Source organism: Mesoplodon bidens (genome assembly GCF_964165515.1).
Source record: "Mesoplodon bidens genome assembly, chromosome: 5".
Taxonomy (NCBI): Eukaryota; Metazoa; Chordata; class Mammalia; order Artiodactyla; family Ziphiidae; genus Mesoplodon; species Mesoplodon bidens.
The window spans coordinates 66,479,119-66,506,618 of record NC_138161.1 but is presented as its reverse complement, the minus strand read 5'-3'; the positions used below and the strand labels follow the sequence as shown (position 1 = coordinate 66,506,618).

At 37.6% G+C, this 27,500-nt stretch overlaps 1 protein-coding gene across 1 annotated transcript in view; it reads right to left on the bottom strand.

The window, feature by feature from the left end:
• Positions 1-27,500, bottom strand: part of CFAP91 (cilia and flagella associated protein 91) — a gene marked incomplete at its 5' end in the record, with an annotated part of 161,206 nt that overhangs the window by 65,809 nt on the left and 67,897 nt on the right. The window contains 4 exons of the mRNA XM_081235477.1: positions 17,838-17,980; positions 18,883-19,065; positions 21,076-21,233; positions 24,435-24,612. Of these exons, the coding sequence (XP_081091603.1) occupies positions 17,838-17,980; positions 18,883-19,065; positions 21,076-21,233; positions 24,435-24,612 (662 nt within the window). The remainder of the gene's footprint in view (positions 1-17,837; positions 17,981-18,882; positions 19,066-21,075; positions 21,234-24,434; positions 24,613-27,500) is intronic.

The following is a 27,500-nucleotide window of genomic DNA, read 5'->3' as shown; positions in this document are numbered from 1 at the left end:
ATGATAAAAACCCTGCAGAAAGAAGGCATAGAGGGAACTTTCCTCAACATAATAAAGGCCATATATGACAAACCCACAGCCAGCATCGTCCTCAATGGTGAAAAACTGAAACCATTTCCACTAAGAGCAGGAACAACACAAGGCTGCCCACTCTCACCACTCTTATTCAACATAGTTTTGGAAGTTTTAGCCACAGCAATCAGAAAAGAAAAGGAAATAAAAGGAATTCAAATTGGAAAAGAAGTAAAGCTGTCACTGTTTGCAGATGACATGATACTATACATAGAGAATCCTAAAGATGCTACCAGGAAACTACTAGAGCTAATCAATGAATTTAGTAAAGTAGCAGGACACAAAATTAATGCACAGAAATCTCTGGCATTCCTGTACACTAATGATGAAAAATCTGAAAGTGAAATCAAGAAAACACTCCCATTTACCACTGCAACAAAAAGAATAAAATATCTAGGAATAAACCTACCTAAGGAGACAAAAGACCTGTATGCAGAAAATTATAAGACACTGATGAAAGAAATTAAAGATGATACAAATAGATGGAGAGATATACCATGCTCCTGGATTGGAAGAATCAACATTGTGAAAATGACTCTACTACCCAAAGCAATCTACAGATTCAATGCAATCCCTATCAAACTACCACTGGCATTTTTCACAGAACTAGAACAAAAAATTTCACAATTTGTATGGTAACACAAAAGACCCCGAATAGCCAAAGCAATCTTGAGAATGGAAAACGGAGCTGTAGGAAGCAGGCTTCCTGACTTTAGACTATACTACAAAGCTACAGTAATAAAGACAGTATGGTACTGGCACAAAAACAGAAAGAGAGATCAATGGAACAGGACAGAAAGCCCAGAGATAAACCCACGCACATATGGTCACGTTATCTTTGATAAAGGAGGCAGGAATGTACAGTGGAGAATGGACAGCCTCTTCAATAAGTGGTGCTGGGAAAATTGGACAGGTACATGGAAAAGAATGAGATTAGATCACTCCCTAACACCATACACAAAAATAAGCTCAAAATGGTTTAAAGACCTAAATGTAAGGCCAGAAACTATCAAACCCTTAGAGGAAAACATAGGCAGAACACTCTATGACATAAATCACAGCAAGATCCTTTTTGACCCACCTCCTAGAGAAATGGAAATAAAAACAAAAATAAACACATGGGACCTAATGAAACTTCAAAGCTTTTGCACAGCAAAGGAAACCATAAACAAGACCAAAAGACAACCCTCAGAATGGGAGAAAATATTTGCAAATGAAGCAACTGACAAAGGATTAATCTCCAAAATTTATAAGCAGCTCATGCAGCTCAATAGCAAATAAACAAACAACCAAATACAAAAATGGACAGAAGACCTAAATAGACATTTCTCCAAAGAAGATATACAGACTGCCAACAAACACATGAAAGAATGCTCAACATCATTAATCATTAGAGAAATGCAAATCAAAACTACAATGAGATATCATCTCACACCAGTCAGAATGGCTATCATCAAAAAATCTAGAAACAATAAATGCTGGAGAGGGTGTGGAGAAAAGGGAACACTCTTGCACTGCTGGTGGGAATGTGAATTGGTACAGCCACTATGGAGAACACTATGGACTTTCCTTAAAAAACTACAAATAGAACTACCATTTGACCCAGCAATCCCATTACTGGGCATATACCCTTAGAAAACCATAATTCATAGTCATGTACCAAAATGTTCATTGCAGCTCGATTTACAATAGCCCGGAGATGGAAACAACCTAAGTGTCCATCATTGGATGAATGGATAAAGATGATGTGGCACATATATACAATAGAATATTACTCAGCCATAAATGAAACGAAATTGAGTTATTTATAGTGAGGTGGATGGACCCAGAGTCTGTCATACAGAGTAAAGTAAGTCAGAAAAAGAAAGACAAATACCATATGCTAACACATATATATGAAATCTAAGAAAAAACAAATGTCATGGAGAACCTAGGGGTAAGATGGGAATAAAGACACAGACCTACTAGAGAATGGAGTTGCAGATAAGGGGAGGGGGAAGGGTAAGCTGTGAGAAAGTGAGAGTGGTATGAACATATATACACTATGAAACATACAAGAGATAGCTAGTGGGAAGAAGCCGCATAGCACAGGGAGATCATCCCGGTGCTTTGTGATGACCTAGAGGGGTGTGATAGGGAGGGTGGGAGGGAGGGAGATGCAAGAGGGAAGAGATATGGGAACATATGTATATGTAAACCTGATTCACTTTATTATAAAGCAGAAACTAACACACCATTTTAAAGCAACTGTACTCCAATAAAGATTAAAAAAAAAAACAAAACATAGGGAAGAACCTACAACCACGATTACTCTACCCAGCAAGGATCTCACTCCGTTTTGATGGAGAAATTAAAACCTTTACAGACAAGCAAAAGCTAAGAGAATTCAGCACCACCAAACCAGCTCTAGAACAAATGCTAAAGGAATTTCTCTAAGTGGGAAACACAAGGGCAGCAAAGGACCTACAAAAACAAGCCCAAAACAATTAAGAAAATGGTCATAGGAACATACATATCGATAATTACCTTAAACATGAATGGATTAAATGCTCCAACCGAAAGACACAGACTGGCTGAATGGATACAAAAACAAGACCCTTATATATGTTGTCTACAAGAGACCCACTTCAGACCTAGGGACACATACAGACTGAAAGTGAGAAGATGGAAAAAGATATTCCATGCAAACAGAAATCAAAAGAAAGCTGGAGTAGCAATACTTGTATAAGATAAAATAGACTTTAAAATAAAGACTGTTACAAGAGATAAGGAGGGACACTATTTAATGATCAAGGGATCAATCCAAGAAAAAGATATAACAATTATAAATATATATGCACCCAATATCAGAGCACCTCAATACATAAGGCAACTGCTAACAGCTATAAAAGAAGAAATCAACAGTAACACAGTAACAGTGGGGGACTTTAACACCTCACTTACACCAATGGACAGATCATCCAAAGTGAAAATAAGGAAACAGAAGCTTTAAATGACACAATGGACCAGATAGATTTAATTGATATTTATAGGACATTCCATCCAAAAACAGATTACTGTTTCTTCTCAAGGGTGCACGGAACATTCTCCAGGATAGATCACATCTTGGGTCACAGATCAAGCCTCAGTAAATTTAAGAAAATTGAAATCATATCAAGCATCTTTTCTGACGAGAACGCTGTGAGATTAGAAATGAATTACGGAAAAAATCGCAAAAAACACAAATGCATGCAGGCTAAACAATACGTTACTAAATAATCAAAAGATCACTGAAGAAATCAAAGAGGAAATCAAAAAATACCTGGAGACAAATGACAATGAAAACATGATGATCCAAAACCTATGGGATGCAGCAAAAGCAGTTCTAAGAAGGAAGTTTATAGCTATACACACCTACCTCAATAAACAAGAAAAATCTCAAACAATCTAACCTTACACCTAAAGGAACTAGAGAAAGGAGAACAAACAAACCCAAAGTTAGGAGAAGGAAAGAAATTATAAAGATCAGAGCAGAAATAAATGAAAGAGAAACAAAGAAAACAATAGCAAAGATCAATAAAACTAAAAGCTTGTTCTTTGAGAAGATAAACAAAACTGATAAACCGTTGGTCAGACTCATGAAGAAAAGGAGGGAGAGGACTCAAATCAATAAAAGTAGAAATAGGCTTTTTAAAGAAGCATAAAAAGAAGCATTGGCTTTGTAAAGCAGGAGGTGGAAGGAAGTTTTAACTGAGGCAACATGCTCTCCTTCTCTAGGGCTTCCCTGGTGGCGCAGTGGTTGAGAGTCCGCCTGCCGATGCAGGAGACACGGGTTCGTACCCTGGTCCGGGAAGATCCCACATGCCGTGGAGCGGCTGGGCCCGTGAGCCACGGCCGCTGAGCTTGTGCGTCCAGAGCCTGTGCTCCGCAATGGGAGAGGCCACAACAGTGAGAGGCCCGCATACAGCAAAAAAAAAAAAAAGGAAGGCAATATGCTCTCATCCTTCTTCTGGGAGGAGGATGAGAAGATGGCAGAAGAGTAGGACACAGAGATCACCTTCCTCCCCACAGATAAACCAGAAATACATCTACACATAGAACTGCTCCTACAGAACACCTACTGAATGCTGGCAGAAGACCTCAGACCCCCCAAAAGGCAAGAAACTCCCTACGTACCTGGGTAGGGCAAAAGAAAAAAAGAATAAACAGAGACAATAGGATAGGGACGGGACCTGCACCAGTGGGAGGGAGCTGTGAAGGAGGAAAGGTTTCCACACACTGGGAAGCCCCTTCGTGGGCGGAGACTGCGGGTGGCGGAGGGGGAAGCTTTGGAGTAGAAGAGGAGAGCACAGCAACAGGGGTGCGGAGGGGAAAGTGGAGAGATTCCCGAACAGAGGATCGGTGGTGATTGGCACTCACCAGCCCGAGAGGCTTGTCTGCTCGGCCGCCGGGGCAGGCGGGGCTGGGAGCTGAGGCTCGGGATTCGATCGGAGCACAGGGAGAAGACTGGGGCTGGCGGTGTGAACACAGCCTGAAGGGATTAGTGCACCACGGCCGGCCGGTAGGGAGTCCTGGAAAAAGTCTGGACCTGCTGAAGAGGCAAGAGACTTTTTCTTCCCTCTTTGTTTCCTGGTGCGGGAGGAGAGGGGATTAAGAGCGCTGCTTAAAGGAGCTCCAGAGACAGGCATGAGCCGCGGCTAAAAGCGCGGACCCCAGTGACGGGCGTGGGACGCTGGGGCTACTGCTGCTACCACCAGGAGTCCTGTGTGGGAGCGCAGGTCACTGTCCATGCCCCTTTTCCGGGGAGACTGTGCAGCCCGCCACTGCCAGGGTCCCGGTATCCAGGGCCAGCTTCCCTGGGAGAACGCACGGCGTGCCTCGGGTTGGTGCAACATCACGCTGGCCTCTGCCGCCACAGGCTCGCCCCACACTCTGTACCCCTCCCTCCCCCTGGCCTGAGTGAGCCAGAGTCCCCGAAGCGGCTTCTCCTTTGCTCCTTTAACCCTGTCCTGTCTGATCGAAGAACAGACACCCTCCGGCGATCTACACACAGAGGCGGGGCCAAATCCAAAGCTGAGACCCGAGAGCTGTGAGAATAAAGATGAGAAAGGGAAATCTCTCCCAGAAGCCTCAGAAGCAGCAGATTAAAGCTCCACAATCAACTTGATGTACTCTGCATCTGTGGAATACATGAATAGACAATGAATCATGCCAAATTGAGGAGGTGGACTGTGAGAACAAGATTTATGATTTTTTCCCCTTTTCCTCTTTTTGTGAGTGTGTATGTATATGCTTCTGTGTGAGATTTTGTCTGTACACCTTTGGTTCCACCATTTGTCCTAGGGTTCTATCTGTCCGTTTATTTTTAATTTTTTTCTTAATAATTATTTTTTATTTTAATAACTTTATTTTATCTTACTTTATTTTACTTTATCTTCTTTCTCTCTTTCTTTCTTTTCTTTCCTTCCTTCCCTCCTTTAGACAATGAATCATCCCAAATTGAGGAGGTGGACTTTGAGAGCAAGATTTATGATTTTTTCCTCTTTTCCTCTTTTTGTGAGTGTGTATGTGTATGCTTCTGTGTGAGATTTTGTCTGTATAGCTTTGCTTCCACCATTTGTCCCACCATTTATCATGCTTTATTCTATTTTACTTTATCTTCTCTCTTTCTTTTTTTCCTACCTTCCCTCCTTCCTCCCTCCCTCCCTTCCTCCTTTCTTTCTTTCTACTTCTACTAATTCTTTCTTTCTACTTTTTCTCCCTTTCATTCTGAGCCGTGTGGCTGAAAAGCTCTTGGTGCTGCAGTCAGGAGTCAGTGCTGTGCCTCTGAGGTGGGAGAGCCAACTTCAGGAAACTGGTCCACAAGAGACCTCCCAGCTCCACATAATATCAAGCAGCGAAAATCTCCCAGAGATCTCCATCTGAACACCAGCAACCAGCTTCACTCAACGACCAGCAAGCTACAGTGCTGGACACCCTATGCCAAACAACTAGCAAGACAGGAACACAACCCCACCCGTTAGCAGAGAGGCTGCCTAAAATCATAATAAGGCCACAGACAACCCAAAACACATCACCAGATGTGGACCTGCCCACCAGAAAGAGAAGATCCAGCCTCATCCACCAGAACACAGGAACTAGTCCCCTCCACCAGGAAGCCTACACTACCCACTGAACCAACCTTAGCCACTGGGGACAGACACCAAAAACAACGGGAACTACGAACCTGCAGCCTGCAAAAAGGAGACCCAAACCACAATAAGATAAGCAAAATGAGAAGACAGAAAAACACACAGCAGGTGAAGGAGCAAGACAAAAACCCACCAGACCTAACAAATGAAGAGGAAATAGGCAGTCTACTTGAAAAAGAATTCAGAAAAATAATAGTAAAGATGATCCAATATCTGGGAAATAGAATAGACAAAATGCAAGAAAAAGTTAACAAGGACCTAGAAGAACTAAAGATGAAACAAGCAATGATGAGCAACACAATAAATGAAATTAAAAATACTCTAGATAGGAACAATATCAGAATAACTGAGGCAGAAGAACGGATAAGTGATGTGGAAGATAAAATAGTGGAAATAACTGCTGCAGAGCAGAATAAACAAAAAAGAATGAAAAGAACTGAGGACAGTCTCAGAGACCTCTGGGAAAATATTAAATGCACCAACATTCGAATTATAGGGGTTCCAGAAGAAGAAGAGAAAAAGAAAGGGACTGAGAAAATATTTGAAGAGATTATAGTTGAAAACTTCCCTAATATGGGAAAGGAAATAGTTAATCAAATCTAGGAGGAAAAGAGAGTCCCATACAGAATAAATTCAAGGAGAAATACGCCAAGACACATTAATCAAACTGTCAAAAATTAAACACAAAGAAAACATACTAAAAGCAGCAAGGGAAAAACAGCAAATAACAGACAAGGGAATCCCCATAAGGTTAACAGCTGATCTCTCAGCAGAAACTTTGCAAGCCAGAAGGGACAGGCAGGACATATTTAAAGTGATGAAGGAGAAAAACCTACAATCAAGATTACTCTACCCAGCAAGGATCTCATTCAGATTTGATGGAGAAATTAAAACGTTTACAGACAAGCAAAAGCTGAGAGAGTTCAGCAACACCAAACTAGCTTTGCAATAAATGCTAAAGGAACTTCTCTAGGCAAGAAACACAACAGAAGGAAAATGCCTACAATAACGAACCCAAAACAATTAAGAAAATGGGAATAGGAATATACATATCGATAATTACCTTAAATGTAAATGGACTAAATGCTCCCACCAAAAGACACAGATTGGCTGAATGGATACAAAAACAAGACCCATATATATGCTGTCTACAAGGGACCCACTTCAGACCTAGAGACACATACAGACTGAAAGTAAGGGGATGGAAAAAGATATTCCATGAAAATGGAAACCAAAAGAAAGCTGGAGTAGCAATTCTCATATCAGACAAAATAGACTTTAAAATAAAGACTATTACAAGAGACAATGAAGAACACTACATAATGATCAAGGGATCGATCAAAGAAGAAGATATAAGAATTGTAAATATTTATTCACCCAACATAGGAGCACCTCAATACATAAGGCAAATACTAACAGCCATAAAAGTGGAAATCGACAGTAACACATTCATAGTAGGGGACTTTAACACCCCACTTTCACCAATGGACTGATCATCCAAAATGAAAATAAATAAGGAAACACAAGCTTTAAATGATACATTAAACAAGATGGACTTAATTGATATTTATAGGACATTCCATCCAAAAACAACAGAATACACATTTTTCACAAGTGCTCATGGAACATTTTCCAGGAGAGATCATATCTTGGGTCACAAATCAAGCCTTGGTAAATTTAAGAAAATTGAAATTGTATCAAGTATCTTTTCCAACCACAACGCTATAAGACTAGATATCAATTACAGGAAAAGATCTGTAAAAAATACAAACACATGGAGGCTAAACAATACACTACTTAATAACGAAGTGATCACTGAAGAAATCAAAGGGGAAATCAAAAAAATACCAAGAAACAAATGACAATGGAGACACGACGACCCAAAACCTATGGGATGCAGCAAAAGCAGTTCTAAGAGGGAAGTTTATAGCAATACAATCCCACCTTAAGAAACAGGAAACATCTCGAGGAAACAACCTGACCTTGCACCTAAAGCAATTAGAGAAAGTAGAACAAAAAGCCCCCCAAAGTTAGCAGGAGGAAATAAATCATAAAAATCAGATCAGAAATAAATAAAAAAGAAATGAAGGAAATGATAGCAAAGATCAATAAAACTAAAAGCTGATTCTTGGAGAAGATAAACGAAATTGATAAACCATTAGCCAGACTCATCAAGAAACAAAGGGAGAAGACTCAAATCAATAGAATTAGAAATGAAAAAGGAGAAGTAACAACTGACACTGCAAAAATACAAAAGATCATGAGAGATTACTACAAGCAACTCTATGCCAATCAAATGGACAACCTGGAAGAAATGGACAAATTCTTAGAAATGCACAACCTGCCAAGACTGAATCAGGAAGAAATAGAAAATATGAACAGACCAATCACAAGCACAGAAATTGAAACTGTGATAAAAAATCTTCCAACAAACAAAAGCCCAGGACCAGATGGCTTCACAGGCGAATTCTATCAAGCATTTAGAGAAGAGCTAACACCTATCCTTCTCAAACTCTTCCAAAATATAGCAGAGGGAGGAACACTCCCAAACTCATTCTACGAGGCCACCATCACCTTGATACCAAAACCAGACAAGGATGTCACAAAGAAAGAAAACTACAGGCCAATATCACTGATGAACATAGATGCAAAAATCCTCAACAAAATACGAGCAAACAGGATCCAATAGCACATTAAAAGGATCATACACCAGGATCAAGTGGGGTTTATTCCAGGAATGCAAGGATTCTTCAATATACGCAAATCAATCAACGTGATACACCATATTAACAAGTTGAAGGAGAAAAACCATATGATCATCACAATAGATGCAGAGAAAGCTTTCGACAAAATTCAACACCCATTTATGATAAAAACCCTGCAGAAAGTAGGCATAGAGGGAACTTTCTTCAACATAATAAAGGCCATATATGACAAACCCACAGCCAACATCGTCCTCAATGGTGAAAAACTGAAACCATTTCCACTAAGATCAGGAACAAGACAAGGTTGCCCACTATCACCACTCTTATTCAACATAGTTTTGAAAGTTTTAGCCACAGCAATCAGAGAAGAAAAGGAAATAAAAGGAATCCAAATCGGAAAAGAAGAAGTATAGCTGTCACTGTTTGCAGATAAGATGATACTATACATAGAGAATCCTCAAGATGCTACCAAAAAAACCACTAGAGCTAATCAATGAATTTAGTAAAGTAGCAGGATACAAAATTAATGCACAGAAATCTCTGGCATTCCTGTACACTAATGATGAAAAATCTGAAAATGAAATCAAGAAAACACTCCCATTTACCACTGCAACAAAAAGAATAAAATATCTAGAAATAAACCTACCTAAGGAGACAAAAGACCTGTAGGCAGAAAATTATAAGACACTGATGAAAGAAATTAAAGATGATACAAATAGATGGAGAGATATACCATGTTCTTGGATTGGAAAAATCAACATTGTGAAAATGACTCTACTACCCAAAGCAATCTACAAATTCAGTGCAATCCCTATCAAACTACCAGTGGCATTTTTCACAGAACTAGAACAAAAAATTTCACGATTTGTATGGAAACACAAAAGACCCCGAATAGCCAAAGCAATTTTGAGAATGAAAAATGGAGCTGGAGGAATCAGGCTCCCTTATTTCAGACTATTATACAAAGCTACAGTAATAAAGACAGTATGGTACTGGCACAAAAACAGAAAGATAGATCAATGGAACAGGATAGAAAGCCCAGAGATAAACCCACGCACATATGGTCACCTTATCTTTGATAAAGGAGGTAGGAATGTACAGTGGAGAATGGACAGCCTCTTCAATAAGTGGTGCTGGGAAAAGTGGACAGGTACATGGAAAAGTATGAGATTAGATCACTCCCTAACACCATACACAAAAATAATCTCAAAATGGCTTAAAGACCTAAATGTAAGGCCAGAAACTATCAAACTCTTAGAGGAAAACATAGGCAGAACACTCTATGACATAAATCACAGCAAGATCCTATTTGACCCACCTCCTAGAGAAATGGAAATAAAAACAAAAATAAACACATGGGACCTAATGAAACTTCAAAGTTTTGCACAGCAAAGGAAACCATAAAGAAGACCAAAAGACAACCCTCAGAATGCAAGAAAATATTTGCAAATGAAGCAACCGACAAAGGATTAATCTCCAAAATTTATAAGCAGCTCATGCAGCTCAATAGCAGAAAAACAAACAACCCAATACAAAAATGGGCAGAAGACCTAAATAGACATTTCTCCACAGAAGATATACAGACTGCCAACAAACACATGAAAGAATGCTCAACATGATTAATCATTAGAGAAATGTAAATCAAAACTACAATGAGGTATCATCTCACACCACTCAGAATGGCCATCATCAAAATATCGAGAAACAGTAAATGCTGGAAACGGTGTGAAGAAAAGCAAACACTCTTGCACTGCTGGTGGGAATGTGAATTGGTACAGCCACTATGGAGAACACTATGGAGGTTCCTTAAAAAACTACAAATAGAACTACCATATGTCCCAGCAATCTCACTACTGGGCATATACCCTGAGAAAACCATAATTCAAAAAGAGACATGTACCAAAATGTTCATTGCCGCTCTATTTACAATAGCCCGGAGATGGAAACAACCTAAGTGTCCACCATCGGATGAATGGATAAAGAAGATGTGGCACATATATACAATGGAATATTACTCAGCCATAAAAAGAAATGAAATTGAGCTATTTGTAATGAGGTCGATAGACCTAGAGTCTGTCATACAGAGTGAAGTACGTCAGAAAGAGAAAGACAAATACTGTATGCTAACACATATATATGGAATTTAATAAAAGAAATGTCATGAAGAACTTAGGGGTAAAACAGGAATAAAGACACAGACCTACTTGAGAATGGACTTGAGGATATGGGGATGGGGAAGGGTAAGCTGTGACAAAGCGAGAGAGAGGCATGGACATATATACACGACCAAACGTAAGGTATATAGCTAGTGGGAAGCAGCCGCATAGCAGAGGGAGATCAGCTCGGTGCCTTGTGACTGACTGGAGGGGTGTGATAGGGAGGGTGGGAGGGAGGGAGACGTAAGAGGGAAGGGATATGGGAACAGATGTATATGTATAACTGATTCACTTTGATATAAAGCAGAATCTAATAAAAAAATAAAGAAAAATTAAAATTTAAAAAAAGTAGAAATGAAGAAGGAGAAGTTACAATAGACACCGCAGAAATACAAAGCATTCTACAAGACTACTACAAGCAACTCTATGCCAATAAACTGGACAACCTAGAAGAAATGGACAAATTCTCAGAAAGGTATAACCTCTGAAGACTGAACCAGGAAGAAATAGAAAATATGAACAGACCAATCACAAGTAATGAAATTGAAACTGTGATTAAAAATCTTCCAACAACCAGAAGTCCAGGACCAGATGGGTTCACAGGTGAATTCTATCAAACATTTAGAGAAGAGCTAACACCCATCCTTCTCAAACTCTTCCAAAAAACTGCAGAGGAAGGAACACTCCCAAACTCATTCTATGAGGCCACCATTACCCTGATACCAAAACCAGACAAAGATACTACAAAAAATGAAAATTACAGACCAATATCACTGATGAATACAGATGCAAAACTCCTCAACAAAATACCAGCAAACAGAATCAGGCAACACATTAAAAGGATCATACACCATGATGAAGTGGGATTTATCCCAGGGATGCAAGGATTCTTCAATATACGCAAATCAATCAATGTGATAAACCATGTTAATGAATTGAAGAAGAAAAACCATATGATCATCTCAATAGATGCAGAAAAAGCTTTCGACAAAATTCAACACCCATTTATGATAAAAGCTCTCCAGAAAGTAGGCATAAAGGGAACTTAACTCAACAAAATAAAGGCCATATATGACAAAGCCACCCCTAACATTGTTCTCAATGGTGAAAAGCTGAAACCATTTCCACTAAGATCAGGAACAAAACAAAGTTGTCCATTCTCACCATCATTATTCAACATAGTTTTGGAAGTTTCAGCCACAGCAATCAGAGAAGAAAAAGAAATAAAAGGAATCCAAGTTGGAATAGAAGAAGTAAAACTGTCACTGTTTGCAGATGACATCATAGTATACATAGAGAATCCTAAAGATGCCACCAGAAAACTACTAGAGCTGATCAATGAATTTGGTAAATTTGCAGGATACAAAATTAATGCACAGAAATCTCATGCATTCCTATACACTAATGATGAAAAATCTGAAAGAGAAATTAAGGAAACACTCCCATTTACCACTGCAACAAAAAGAATAAAATACCTAGGAATAAAACTACCTAGGGAGACAAAAGACCTGTATGCAGAAAACTATAAGACACTGATGAAAGAAATTAAAGATGATACCAACAGATGGAGAGATATACCATGTTTTTGGATTGGAAGAATCAATATTGTGAAAATGACTATTCTACCCCAAATAATCTACAGATTCAATGCAATCCTTACCAAATTACCTATGGCATTTTTTACAGAACAAGAACAAAAAATCTTAAAATTTGTATGGAGACACAAAAGACCCCGAATAGCCAAAGCAGTCTTGAGGGAAAAAAGCAGAGCTGGACGAATCAGACTCCCTTACTTCAGACTATACTACAAAGCTACAGTAATCAAGAAAGTATGGTACTGGCACAAAAACAGAAATATAGATCAATGGAACAGGATAGAAAGCCCAGAGATAAACCCACGCACCTATGGTCAACTAATCTATGACAAAGGAGGCAAGGATATACATTGGAGAAAAGACAGTCTCTTCAATAAGTGGTGCTGGGAAAACTGGACAGCTACATGTAAAAGAATGAAATGAGAACACTCCCTGACACCATATACAAAAATAAATTCAAAATGGATTAGAGACCTAAATGTAAGACCAGACACTATAAAACTCTTAGAGGAAAACATAGGAAGAACACTGATTGACATAAATCACAGCAAGATCTTTTTTGATCCACCTCCTAGAGTAATGGAAATAAAAACAAAAATAAACAAATGGGACCTAATGAAACTTCAAAACTTTTGCACAGCAAAGGAAACCATAAACAAGACCAAAAGAGAACCCTCAGAATGGGAGAAAATATTTGCAAACGAAGCAACTGACAAAGGATTAATCTCCAAAATATATAAACAGCTCATACAGCTCAATATTAAAGAAACAAACAACCCAATCCAAAAATGGGCAGAAGACCTAAATAGACATTTCTCCAAAGAAGACATACAGATGGCCAAGAACGTGAAAAGCTGCTCAACATCACTAATTGTTAGAGAAATGCAAATCAAAACTACAATGAAGTATCACCTCACATCAGTCAGAATGGGCATCATCAGAAAATCTACAAACAACAAATGCTGGAGAGGGTGTGGAGAAAAGGGAACCTTCTTGCACTGTTGGTGGGAATGTAAATTGATACAGCCACTATGGAGAACAGTATGGAGGTTCCTTAAAAACCTAAAAATAGAATTACCATATGACCCAGCTATCCCACTACTGGGCATACACCCAGAGAAAACCATAATTCAAAAAGGCACATGTACCAAAATGTTCATAGCAGCTCTATTCACAATAGCCCGGAGATGGAAACAACCTAAGTGTCCATCATCGGACGAATGGATAAAGAAGATGTGGTACATATATACAATGGAATATTACTCAGCCATAAAAAGGAACGAAATTGGGTCATTTGTAGAGATGTGGATGAATCTAGAGACTGTCATAATGAAGTAAGTCAGAAAGAGAAAAACAAATATCGCATATTAACATATATATGTGGAACCTAGAAAAATGGTACAGATGAACCAGTTTGCAGGACCGAAATTGAGACACAGATGTAGAGAACAAACGTATGGACACCAAGGGGGGAAAGTGGCAAGGGGGTTGGGGTGGTGGTTGGATGAATTGGGAGATTGGGTCTGACATGTATACACTGTTGTGTATAAAATTGATGACTAATAAGAACCTGCTGTATAAAAAAATATATAAAATAAAATTATTTTAAAAACCAATAAAGACATTAAAAATAATGTTTATGATAAACAATAAAAAGAAACCTGATTAAAAAATAAGCAGAATATCTGAATAGACTTTTCTCCAAAAAAGATATACAAATAACAGGAAAAGGTGACAAAATTATTAGACAAATACAAATCAAATCTGCAGTGATATATCCCCTCACACACTCTAGGATGGCTATAATACAAAAGATGGAAAATAACAAGAGATGGAAAGGATGTGGAAAAATTGGAACGCTCATACATTGCTGGTGGGAATGTAAAATAGTGCAGCCACTTTTAACAGTCTGGTAGTTCCTCAAAATGTATAATATAGAGTTACCATGTGACGCAGAAATTACTCCTAGGTATAGACCCAAGAGAACTAAAAAACATGTAGATGAATGTGCATATCAGCATTATTTATACAAAAATAGACAAAAAGTAGAAACAACTCAAATTTCCATCAATTGATACGTAGATTAACAAAATGTGGTATAGCCACACAATGGAATATTATGCAAGCCTAAAAAGTAAGTAAATACTGAGACATGCTCCAACATGGATAAACTTTGAAGACATTATGCTACATGAAAGAAGCCAAACACAAAAGGCCATATGTTGTATCATTCTATTTATATGAAATGTACAGAATAGGCAAATCCATAAAAAGAAAGTAAATTAGTGGTTGCCAGGTGGTAGGGGGAAGAGGGTAATTGGGAGTGACTACTAATGGGTATGGGGTTTCTTTTGGGGATGATGAGAATGTTCTGGAATTAGACAATGTTGATGGTAGAACAATCTTATAAGTATGCTAAAAATAACTGAATTGTATACTTTACAAGGGTTAAATTTATGGTATGTGAATTATATCTCAAAAAAAGTAAAGGATTCATTTGGACTTCCTGAGACAAATAAAAACTGAAGGAGTTCATTCCCAGCAGACCTGCCCTGTAATAAATGGTAAAACAAGTTCTTCAGGCAGGAGATAAATGACATACGTCAGAAACTTGGATCTATATAAGAAAGGAAGAGTGGAAGAGATGGAATAAATAAAGGTAAAATGAAACATTTTTTATTTTTAATTGATCTAAAGGATAACTGTTAAATCATAGTGATAGTAAAAATGTATTCATAGTAAATGATATGATAGTAAAAATGTATTGGGTGATTATAGCATATGGATCAATGAAATGAATGACAGCAATGTCACAGGGACAGTAGGGAGGAATTGGGAATAATCTACTATAAGGTATCTGCATGACATGTGCAGTTATAGTATTATTTGAAGGTGGATTTAGATTATTTTATATGTAAAATCACATATACTATACTAGTTCACAAAGCAAGCCTCACTAAGTTTCAAAGAATAGGTATCATACAGGCTAAGATCTCTGACGATAGAGCAACTGAGAAATTCATTAGGAAATTAATTACAATTTCTGCATATTTGGAAATTTTAAACACATTGTTAAATACTCACAGGTCCAAAAATCACAATGGATGTTTAAAAAAATTAGATATTAATAATAATGCCAAACTATATATCAAAACTAATGGAATGTACCCAAATCAGTGTTTTGAAGGAAATGGTTAGCTTTAAACATCATATAAAACTGATGAGTGCCTGAAAATTAATGAGCTACATGTCTATTTTAAGTTAGGAAAAGAACCACAAAACTAACCCAAAGAAAGTAGAAAGAAAGATAAAATAAATATGAGTGGGAATTAATGTAATTGAAAAAAATTTACATAGAGAAAATCAACAAAATCAAAAGTTCAAATGTTTGAAAAAAAATACCAAGAAAATAAACAAGCCTCCAGTAAAATTGATTAAGGAAAAAGAGTAAAAGCACAAATAAATAATATTATGAATGAAAAGAGTGGGCATGATTATACATAAACACTAAAAAGATTTTAAAGTATTGATAATACTATCAACAACCATATGCAAAAAAATCTGAAAGGTTAGGTGAAACGGAATTTGTAAAGAAAATATAATTTACCAAAATGCTGCAGAAAGTTCTGTAAGTTGTAAGGAAATTGAAGGAGTGCTTAAAATTTTTCCCATGAAGAAAACATCCATCTCAGATAATTTGATATGAATATTCTACCAAACTGAAGAAAAAGATCATCTCAAACTTATTTAAACTCTTTTCAAAGTAGGAAAGAAGGAATACTCCCCAATTCATTTCAGAAGACCTGTATAACTCTGACACCAATGCCACATATAGTCAAACTGAGAAAGAAAAATAAGGCCATTTCACTCATGAATACAGAATAAAAATTCTGAACAAAATATCAGTAAATCAAATCCAATAACATATTAAGAATAATACATCCTGACCAAGTTATGTTCCTAATAAGTATGTGAGGACAGATTAATATCTGTAAAAAACTATAAATATTCCCTATTACAATAATAATTTTTTAAAGAAAAAATATATAATTATCTCAATAGATGCAGACAAAACATGTGATAAAAATCAACACAAACACATGATTAAAAGCTTCAGTGAATTAGGAATAAAAGGGAACTTCCATACTCTAATAAAGAATATCTACAAAAAATCTTACAGAAAGTGAGAAAATAATGAACATAGAATTCAGAATTGGTAAATGGAGATGGGGATAATGTGGGAAAGAACCACACAGATATAAGTAAATGATTGTCAAGGTCCTAAGTTTTATCTTGAGTGTGGGCTCCCATGGATCTTTATGCTACTACTAACTGAACAAACAAACATACATGGACCAGTGATGAGGGTATGTCTTAAATCAGTGAGTCTCAAAGTGTGGTTCCTGCAGCATCAGCATCCCCTAGAAACCTGCAAAAAATGCAAGTACTCCAGCCCCACCCCTACTGAATCAGAAACTTTGGGGATGGGGCCCAGCAACATGTGTTTTAACAAGCTCTCCAGGTGATTCTGATGCAGGCTAAAGATAGAGCACCACTGTCATATACTAAGGATTCAAATGTATCCAAGTGTGAACACCTATAGTCCAATTAAAAAAAAGAGAAAGCCAAGCTGACGGATGAAGCTATACAGCTGGCTCATGGGAGATGACCGTCAAACTTTCTCATTTAGCTGAGTTTAAACTAGATGAGTGGGATGCTGAACATGACTCCCTTTCTTCATGATGCCCTGGTAACAAATCTAAAAGGGAGAAAATGAGGCCTATTACACTATTAAAATCAACAGTAATCCTGAACCCTAGAAACTTGTTACACCTCAATGTTGTGTCACATTTTATTGTGTAGATCCAAAGTCAGAACCACTTTTAGAAAGTAGTGTGACTTCTGCAAATGGGGAGAATAACCTCTAAGAGGTTTTCCTAGTTTGAAATGAGGGGGAAAAACACTGATTGGCACAGCACAGGTAACTGGTAGAAAAGTCTAGAGAGGAGAAAGAATGTAGGCTTGTGTGTTGAGAACTACTGGACATTGCTGCCCAAGACAAAGTACAATTTTTGGAGTGTAGTATATCTCTGTAAAACTCACACAAGAAGCATCTTGTCTTCCAGATAAGAATTATACCTTATGAACCTCTGCCAACTCATGGTCCATCCTTGCAGCCCTCTTTAGAAAACCATCTTTGGTGGTAGTGACTTTTGGTTTTGGAGGTCTGATTCGGGGTTGTGTCACAAAATCTGGGAGACATGACTCAAGTTCGACTAATCCTGTAGGAAGGAAGTACATGTTTAGTATCCGGTACTTAGATACATCATTTGAAAGCATGCTGTTAATTTTAGTAGCTGTTTGCCAAGTGGTTTCATTTAGAATTATTGATAAGGTGTATCTCATATAATTGAATTGTCCCTGAAATATAAAGGAAATTTCTATACAATTAACTTATATTCTTGATGACTTAGATATAAAATAAGAAATGCACTCTAAAATGAAAACATTGCCCTACAAAAATGTAACATTCCACAATAATAGACAGAAAATTAATGATCATATGAAACATGGCACCACCATTCTAAAGTAGATGTACACCAGGTTATCATATTCAGCTCTGGAGATGGTCAGCCAGAGGTGCAAGTTCAATTGTATGACCATCAACTCATGATCTTGGCCATGTGATACTCCAACATCTCAACTGAAATTTAAATAATTTTAAAAAGCCTCTCTTGGACTTTATAACAGGTATAACCCTCTCCACTAATTTATCCCCTACTTATCCATCCCCTTGCCCACTAGTTTTCTGGTATTTCTTCATAAAGAGCCGATTTCATTATATATTTCTTGTTTGCTTCACAAACCTCGTATAAAATCTTTTTCTATTTCATTTTTGCAAAACTTTGATTTTACTGACATTAAACCTGTTTAAATATTTAGTAGTTTACTGACTTTACTCCTTAATAAACTGTTGCACAGTGTATCCATTTATTTATTTGGGTCTTAGCAGTTTTTATTGGTTTCTATGAATACATATTATTAATAATACTAAACATGTAATTTCTATTTCTTGCAAATATTTTAATTTTTGATTAGCTTTTAATCTAAATATATATTTCATATATTTATATTTCTAAGATAATCCTCTTATACTAGACTTGTAATTATGTGAATTGCTTACCTTCATAGGTGTTGAGATAGTGGTTTTTTACTACAAAGTGCTCTGAGTTGTTGTCTGTGAAACGACCAAGGCGAGATAGAGGTCCATAGACCTGTGATGCATAATCAGAATAATCCTTGATGATATTTCTTCTCTCCAACTTCCCTTCTATATTCTTTCCCTTTCCCAAAAGTTTTCTGATTGCTAAAATAAAACATACCTCCATGACTATCTCCAAAATATTGTTCTGAATGGTCCAAATGCAGACTAGTAAACCATAGTTTTATTCACAGGAAGGCTACTGAACTGAATGAATTTCATTATGATCACTCACTGCAGCCAGAACACTTAAAACATAGATCTGAAATCTGTGTGATCCAGATTGTCATGAGACAGGTGGCCATGACAGAAGCTGAATCAGCTAGTGTTCTCAACTGGTACTCATCAAAAAGCTTTTATAACTGCATTCTAAGCTCTGGGCCAGAAAGAGATATTCAATGAAAGTTTGTCAAATGAATGAAAGAAACTCAAAGTAACTGAAAAATACATGTTCAACAGAGACTGAGGGAATTATTCTCTCCTAAGAGAATAATTAAAAGGGAAGGAAGACTACAGGTTCTTCAAAAATTTCTGTCCATCTTGGCTAACACCAGAATAAATCAGAATATATCCAAACTTATAGATTTCAGAATTGTTTGGCAGTCTTAGCTGTACACAGTAGGAGTTTACTCATCTAAGGAGTCAGGCTTACTACTTCCACCTGTTCCTTTTCTTTCAATCCCATCACAGACCCATCCCCTTTTGAAGGCTCTACATCATGCACTCTCAATGGGTGTAAAACAATATTATGAGATTTTGAAGTCACAATTGAAAGAGGTGGTTGCACTTGCCACTGCTGCCTTTTGGATGTTATTTATATTTGATCCTCAGTGCTTCTGTGTGTGACTTGGGATTTCATAATTACATAAAAATAGTTTACATTTTAATAGTTATTTATAAAAATTAGTCAACCCATCATTGGTTATATCTAGTACTGAAAAGAAAAAACCGTTGACTATATCTAAATGCATATCTAGCACCTAGTTAAGTAAAAAGTCATTTTCTCACACACACACAAAAATTCAGGGGCATATAACAGTGAGAACAGATAACAGGGACCGGACTTATATGGGGGTGGGGGTCCTTGAAGGTCTCCCCTGAGGAAGTGACATTTGAGTTGTGCCTTAGCCTGGGTTCCCCCACAGGCAGAACCTGAGACAAAGGCATGCGTACAGGTAGTTTATTTGGGAAGGTGATCCCAGAGGGCAAAAGAGAGGGACAGGAGGAGTTAAAAAAAAAAAAAAAAGAAAGTAAGTCAACCCCTCACTAGTTATGTCAACTACTGAAAAGAAAAAATGTTGACAGTATCTAAATGCATAGATGCAGCTAGTTAAGTTAAAAGTTATTTTCTCACATCAAGAAAAAGTTTAAAAGTTCACTAAAAATAACTTTTAAGGAATTAACTTAATTTTTTGTAATTGTTTTGCTAGGAAAAATATTTTGAATAATTTTTAATGTGATTACATTGCTATTATGTGTATAAATTGCTAATTTGCATATATAAGCGATGCATTACAATTTTTATAAGTAAATTAATTATATTAAAAGTCACTCAGCAAATATAGCAAATAAAGCTAAATGCTAATAAGTTAAATTTTCTTAATTTATATTTTAATTAAAATTTTTAATGTAGTTATTCTTAATCCTCCACTGACTCCTCTTTTTATGTATAAAGTACAGATATATTTATAGTACATAAACAGATATACAGTATACCTGTGGTATTAAAGTTACATGGCAAGGGGATGAATTGGAAAAAAGATGTCTGAATGTCTTTTTTAGTGGAAACAATGAAAAAAAGGTTGAGAAACAGGGCTCTCTATCCAGGGCCTCAGCCCATGAATATGGGGAGCCCAACACCTACACACACAAACACACACACGCCCCATAATGTCAATAACTTCACTACCTGTTAGAACATCATTACTTGATTTTCTTAGTGAGGAATTTTCCTCCACCCTTCTACTTCTGAGAAATAACTCATCTCCTGTTCCTTATCTATTAACTAACACTAGGACCAAAAAAGAATTATATCACAGTTAAATCAGGTTTGGTCAAAGACCCAAAGCAGAGCCAACTTTTCCATTCTCTTCACAGTTCATACTGCACCATCACCTGATACATGTGTGCGCTGAATCTGTGCCAACTTTGCCTCCTTCACCTCCTGCAGTTTAGACCACTGGGCATTCAAGCACGCCATGTTTACTTCATTTTGATTCTCATCACGCTTCTTCAGCAGCTCTTTTAGAACTTCCAGGCGAATCTCCTGCAGTCTTCAAGTAAATCACAAAACATAAAGAAGTCTACAATCTCTCAAATAGGGTGCCCTACTACAGAGAAAGGGAACACTTGCCATAAACAGAAGCTTCTCTTTGGGCTGGTATCATATTCATGTATCTTAAAAAGACCACTCTGGCAAAAGTGTGACAAATGAATCGGGGGTTTGGGGTGGCAACTCAATGAGTGAGTCTCTGTATAAGAGGAATATGTATGGGTGTAGTTCTGAAGGACAAAAAAGAGTTTGCTAGGTAGATGGGGTAAAAAAGGGTTCTCCAGGCAGATGGGCCTAAGTGAACAGCAGAATGTTTGTGCATAGTTCCAAGTCGACTGGTATTGCTGGAGGGTTAAGTAATAGGAGGAGTGAGAGAAAATGAGGTTGTGGCATGCAGCCGTAAGTGGCGAATGTGAAAATGCCAGCAGCTGACACATACAGATAATTATTCTTCGCTTCCCTTCCCCTCACCTTCACCTTGTTCTCCCAGGACTACCTTGCTTATGTGTACATATGACTTCAAAATTTGTACTTCAGCCCAGGTATTTCTGAACTAGAACTTCTACGTACTTGAATCTCCAGCTATATCCCCTGACAACCTCAAAAAAACCTCACTCATTCTATTCCCCCAGAAACCTGCCCCTTCTCTTGCCTTCTTCCCTCCCCTAATGATTCCTTCTCTAAAACACTTCTTACATCTGTTCCCTAGCCCATGTCTTTGTCATCTCTCTCCTGACTTGGACTCTGGTTGTTAGTCTAGGCTTTCCTCCTTCCAATCTTTGTTCCACATAGCGATCAAGATTTTCCTTTCTAAAATGGAGATTTGAATATTTTACTCTTACTTAAAAATTTACACAGTAATTTATTCAGTCACTCATTTGTCAAATATTTATGCCAGGCAGGGAATAAACAATGGTGGACAAGATAATATACATTGTCTCAAGAAGCACTGTTCTAGTGGAGTAGACATATAAACCAACATTTACAACACAGGGAGATACATACCAGGCCAAAAGAATGAAAAGACTCCTGTGGGAGAAGAAATGGCAGAGCGCCTCTTCTAGCACTATTCCCAGTTGATCAAAGGGAAGGAGGGGGATGGTGGGGAAGCCTTCCTTCAGGAGCCATTAACTCAGCACTTGAGGATAAACAAGGGTTGAGATTTGCCACATTGACAAGGGAGAAGTGCGGCCTCAGCAGAGAGAGCTGAATATTCTACTCAAAAGGACTAGAGACAGAGCAAACATGTTATACTGGTGGAGGTTCTCAAAGTGAATATACATGGGAGGGTAGGGAAACAGTGACAAGTAAATACAGGGCAGTAGGCGCTTTTAAAAATAAGCACACACCAACAGTCCCCTTTCTTTCTAGAGTTGGAAATCCTAGGTTCAATTCTCAACTTTATCACTTACCTCAGCCTCTTCAGTCATAAAATGGACGTAATAATAGTATCCATCCCCTAAGGTTGTTGTGAACCTTAAATGAGTGAATGTACACAACATGCTAGAACAGTAGTTCTCAAACTTGAGCATACATCAGATAACCTGGAGGACTTGCTATGACACAAACTGCTGTGCCCCGCCCCCTGATTCAGTAGGTCCGGGATGGAACCTGAGAATTTGCATTTCTAACAAGTTCCCAGGTAAGTGCTGATGCTACTCATCTGTGGACCACACTCTGAGAACTACTGGCTTAGAACTTAGCTCAAGCATGAAATAAGCGCTCTGTAAGTGTTGAATGCTTTATGAATATCATCATTATCATCTCCATCACCATCATCATCATCGATATTATCATCTACCTGATAGCTTTTTACTCATCCTTCTATACATACAGCTCAGAAGCTACCTCATCTCAGTAATTTTCCCAAATATCTACCCATCTGAAACAGAACTAACTGTTCTCCTGCCTGGGTTCCCCTAGCTCTTTGTGTATAGAGCAGCACATCACCTGAAGATCCTGCCTGCGAGTTATTGGTTTGAAGGTCTTTCACACCATCCCCACCCACCTGCCCCCTTCCACCCCTCACCCCCTGTTCCAATGGTCCATAAGGAGCTCTGTCGGGGTAAAGCAGTTTCCTGTTTCCAGTCCTGAGGAGGGACTCAAAATATAATTATTAAAATTAACCTCAGTTTAACCAAAGTACTCTTGTTCTCAGGTGATATCTTCATTCTGGCCAGATATATTTTTTAATATTCTTAATGTCCTTCTGACAAGAATATTCCTCTTCAAATTGCAGCAATAAATTTAAATTTCTGCAGACAGGATTGGGTATGTGACACCTACTCTGCCCCAAACACTATTTTCTATTAAATTGCAAGCTTTTACCAAATATCACAGTCTGAATTCAGGGTTAATCAGAAGGTGTTGCAAAAGGATAAACATATTTTGAATTCAGAACCACAGTGAATCCCTAACTCTACTAGTCCCTAGCTTGCTTGCGTGTAAGCACACTGTCAGGGGCTTGGTAGTACTGCTGTGAGCAATGAAGTACCTCAGCACAGCCTGGAACAAATGGCACCCTCAAACTTCCCTTCCTTTCCTTCTTGCTAGGGAGCTGTAATTTTTTGGTCCTCATCATTTCTACATATTCCAGAGACAACCTCATTACTGAAAATACATCAGTTAAAATGAGTGAAAATTCAACCAGAAATACCTTAGCATATTATTATTACTTATGTACTATGAGCTCATCTCTTAATTGAAAAGTTCCACTGTTTGCCTTTTAAACAGAAAAATGCCTCATTGGCTATAGCTAGAACCCAAGGTGTACTGACGGTGAATCCAGTACCGGGGGAAAGAGATGGGGTCAGCCAGGAGGCTGTTTGATGGATAGGAAGAGGGCCAAAGACTAGGGACCGTGACATTGGGAATGAACAGAAAGGGACAGTTTGAAAGACATTTTGCAGAAATCAGTGGGATTCTAGGTAAGACCCTAAAGAGAAAATGGAAGAGAAGAATCAGAGATGCCTTGAGGAATTGTTTAAATTTGGGTTCCACACTGAACTACACACACAAAGAAGGCATTATACATTTTTATATTATTGGAGAGAAAATTATAGAGCTATTGCTCCTGAAGCCCAATTTCCTAACTCTACAGATTAAGGATTGCTTTTAAACCCATACATTTGGGAATAGGTTAAAAGTATTAACATTAATCCCATCTGTGCTGAAGCAATTATCTGGGTGATTAAGAACCTACTTTTCGATCTCCTGCTCTCTGAAGGCCCACTCCTTCCTCTCCATGGCATTCATCATCCTCCTCCTCTTCTCAAACTGGGAGGTGTCACTCAGAGGGGGGAGAGTGGCTTCCCAAGCACGCTTCTCCCGGGCACGTTCTATCATCTCTACCTCAGCTTGTCCTGCCGGGAGACCTCGACCTGAAAGATGAAGCAGAACACTTTAGAAACACACAGACAAACTCATGTACCTACCAGTATTTAATTTACTCCCTTTCAGTTCCTGTCCTCTTTAAATTCAAGGGTTATGACAGGATGAAATGATATCAGGATACATCTCCAGATGTGCCTCAGAGTTTATTATCTGCCCTGCACTGTCTCTTGTTAACAATTCAGCCAGAAGACATTTTAGTTACATGTAAGATGCTAGAAAGTATTTGAATATATTAGGTGATTATGAAATAATCACACCTTGGAATGTCCTATATTGGAAAAATCCATATTTTGAAATACAAAGAAATATCAAAATAACTTGCAGAAAGGTCATAGTTAGTTTGTGGTGAAACTCAGAATTTGCAAATGGCAATCTGACCTTTATGGTCTTATGTATTACACTATACTCCCTCTAATAAAAACAAATATGAAACAACATGAACTACACAGACAAGCCCACAGCTAATATCACACTCAACAGTGAAAGGCTGAAAGCTTTTCCTCTAAGATCAGGAAAAAGAAAATGGTGCACTCTCTCACCACTCCTATTTACATAATACTGGAAGCCCTAGCCAGAGAAATCAAGCAAAAAAAAAAGAAAAAAAAAGAAAAAAAAGAAAGAAAAAGGCATGCAAATCAGAAAGGAAGAGGTAAAATCAACTCCGTTTGCAGATGACATGATCTTATGTAGAGAAAACTCTACAGACTCTATCAAAAAAACTGTTAGCACTAATAAATAAATAAAGTTGCAGGATACAAAATCAATACATGAAAATCAGTTGTATTTATACACACCAACAATATCTATAAAAGAAATAAAACTATTCCATTTTACAATAGCATCAAAAACAATAAAATTCTTAGGAATAAATTTAACCAAGGAGGTGAAAGATCTATACAGTGAAAACTATTAAAACATTGATGAAAAAAATTGAAGAATACACAAGTAAAAAATATATATATATCCCATGTTCATGGATTGGAAGAACTAATATTTTTTAAATGCCCCTACTACCCAAAGATATCCATAGATACATCCCTATCAAGATTCCAGTGGTGTTTTTCACAGAAATAGAAAAAACAATCCTAAAATTTATATGTAACCATAAAAGACCCATATAGCCAAAGCAATGTTAAGAAAGAACAAAATTGGAAGAAACACACTTCCTGATTTCAAACTATATTACAAAGCTACAGTAATCAGAACAGTATAGTACTGGCATAAAAACAGACACACAGAGCAATGGAACAGAATAAAGAGCCAGAAGTAAACCTATGCATGTGTAGTCAACTAATATTTGACAACGGAGTCAAAAATAGTCAATAGGGAAAAGACAGTCGCTTCAATAAGTGGTGCTGGGAAAACTGGGTATTCACATGCAGAAGAATGAAACTGGACCCTTATCTTACACTTTTCACAAAAATTAACTTGAAATGGATTAAAGACTTAAATGTAAAACTCTTAGAAGATAAGGGAAAAGCTCCTTGATATTAGTCTTGGCAATGATATTTTGGATATGATACCAAAAGCACAAGCAACAAAAACAAAAATAAACAAACTGGACTACATCAAACCAAAAATCTTCTACACAGCAAAAGAAACAATCAACAAAATGAAAAAGTAGCCTATGAAATGGGCAAAAACATTTGCAAACCATATATCTGATAAGGGGTTATATTCTAAATGTATTAGGAACAGATATTACTCAAAACAAAAAACAATGTGATTTTAAAATGGGCAAAAGACCTGAATAGACATTTTCCCAAAAAAGATATAGAGATGGCTAACAGGTACATGAAAAGGTGTTCAACATCACTAATCGTCAGGGAACTGCAAATCAAAACTACAGTGAGATATCACCTCATGCCTGTTAGAATGGCTATTATCAAAAAGAAGAGAGAGGACGCTCTCCTCTTCCAAGATGGACTGCATTCTGCCTATGGAATGTGTATCTCTGCTTTCATTTTACTATGGCTTAATTGTTTCTTGTGCAAAGCCAAGGACCCTCACTTGGTGGCCTGTCCCAGGAACTCACCCGAGACCTGGGACATGACCACCCTCTTCAAGCCCCATTTTCCTGCAACCTCTTTACAAAGGATATTAATAAATCTACTTCTTACCCAAAAGAAAAAAAAAAAAGACAAGCAATAACAAGTGCTGGCAAGGATATGGGGAAAAGGAAACCCTTGTGCACTGTTGGGGGGAATGTAAATTGGTACAGTCATTATGGCAAATAGTTCCATAAGAATTCCATAGAGGTTCCTCAAAAAATTAAAAATAGAACTACCATATGATCTAGACATTTCCCTTCTGGGTATATAGCTGAAGGAAATGAAATCACTACATCAAAGAGGTATCTGCACCCCATGTTCATTGCAGCATTATTTACAATAGTCAAGACGTGGAAACAGCTGAAGTGTCTATTGGCAGATGAGTGGGTAAATAAAGTGATATATGCAAAGTGATATATATATATATAAAGCGATATATATATATATTCAGTCACAAAAAAAGAAGAGAATCCTGCCATTTGTGATAACATGGATGAAACCTGAGGGCATTATGCTAAGCAAAATAAGTCAGTCAGAAACAGATAAATACTGTATAATCTCATTATATCTGGAATCTAAAAAACTGAATTCATAGAAACAGAGAGTATACTGGTGGTTGCCAGGGGCAAAGTGGTGGGAGAAATGGGTGAAAGTGGTCAAAGGGTACAAACTTTCAGTTATAAGATGAAAAAATTCTTGGGGCTTCCCTGGTGGCGCAGTGGTTGAGAGTCCGCCTGCCAATGCAGGACACACGGGTTCGAGCCCTGGTCTGGGAAGATCCCACATGCCACGGAGCCGCTGGCCTCGTGAGCCACAATTACTGA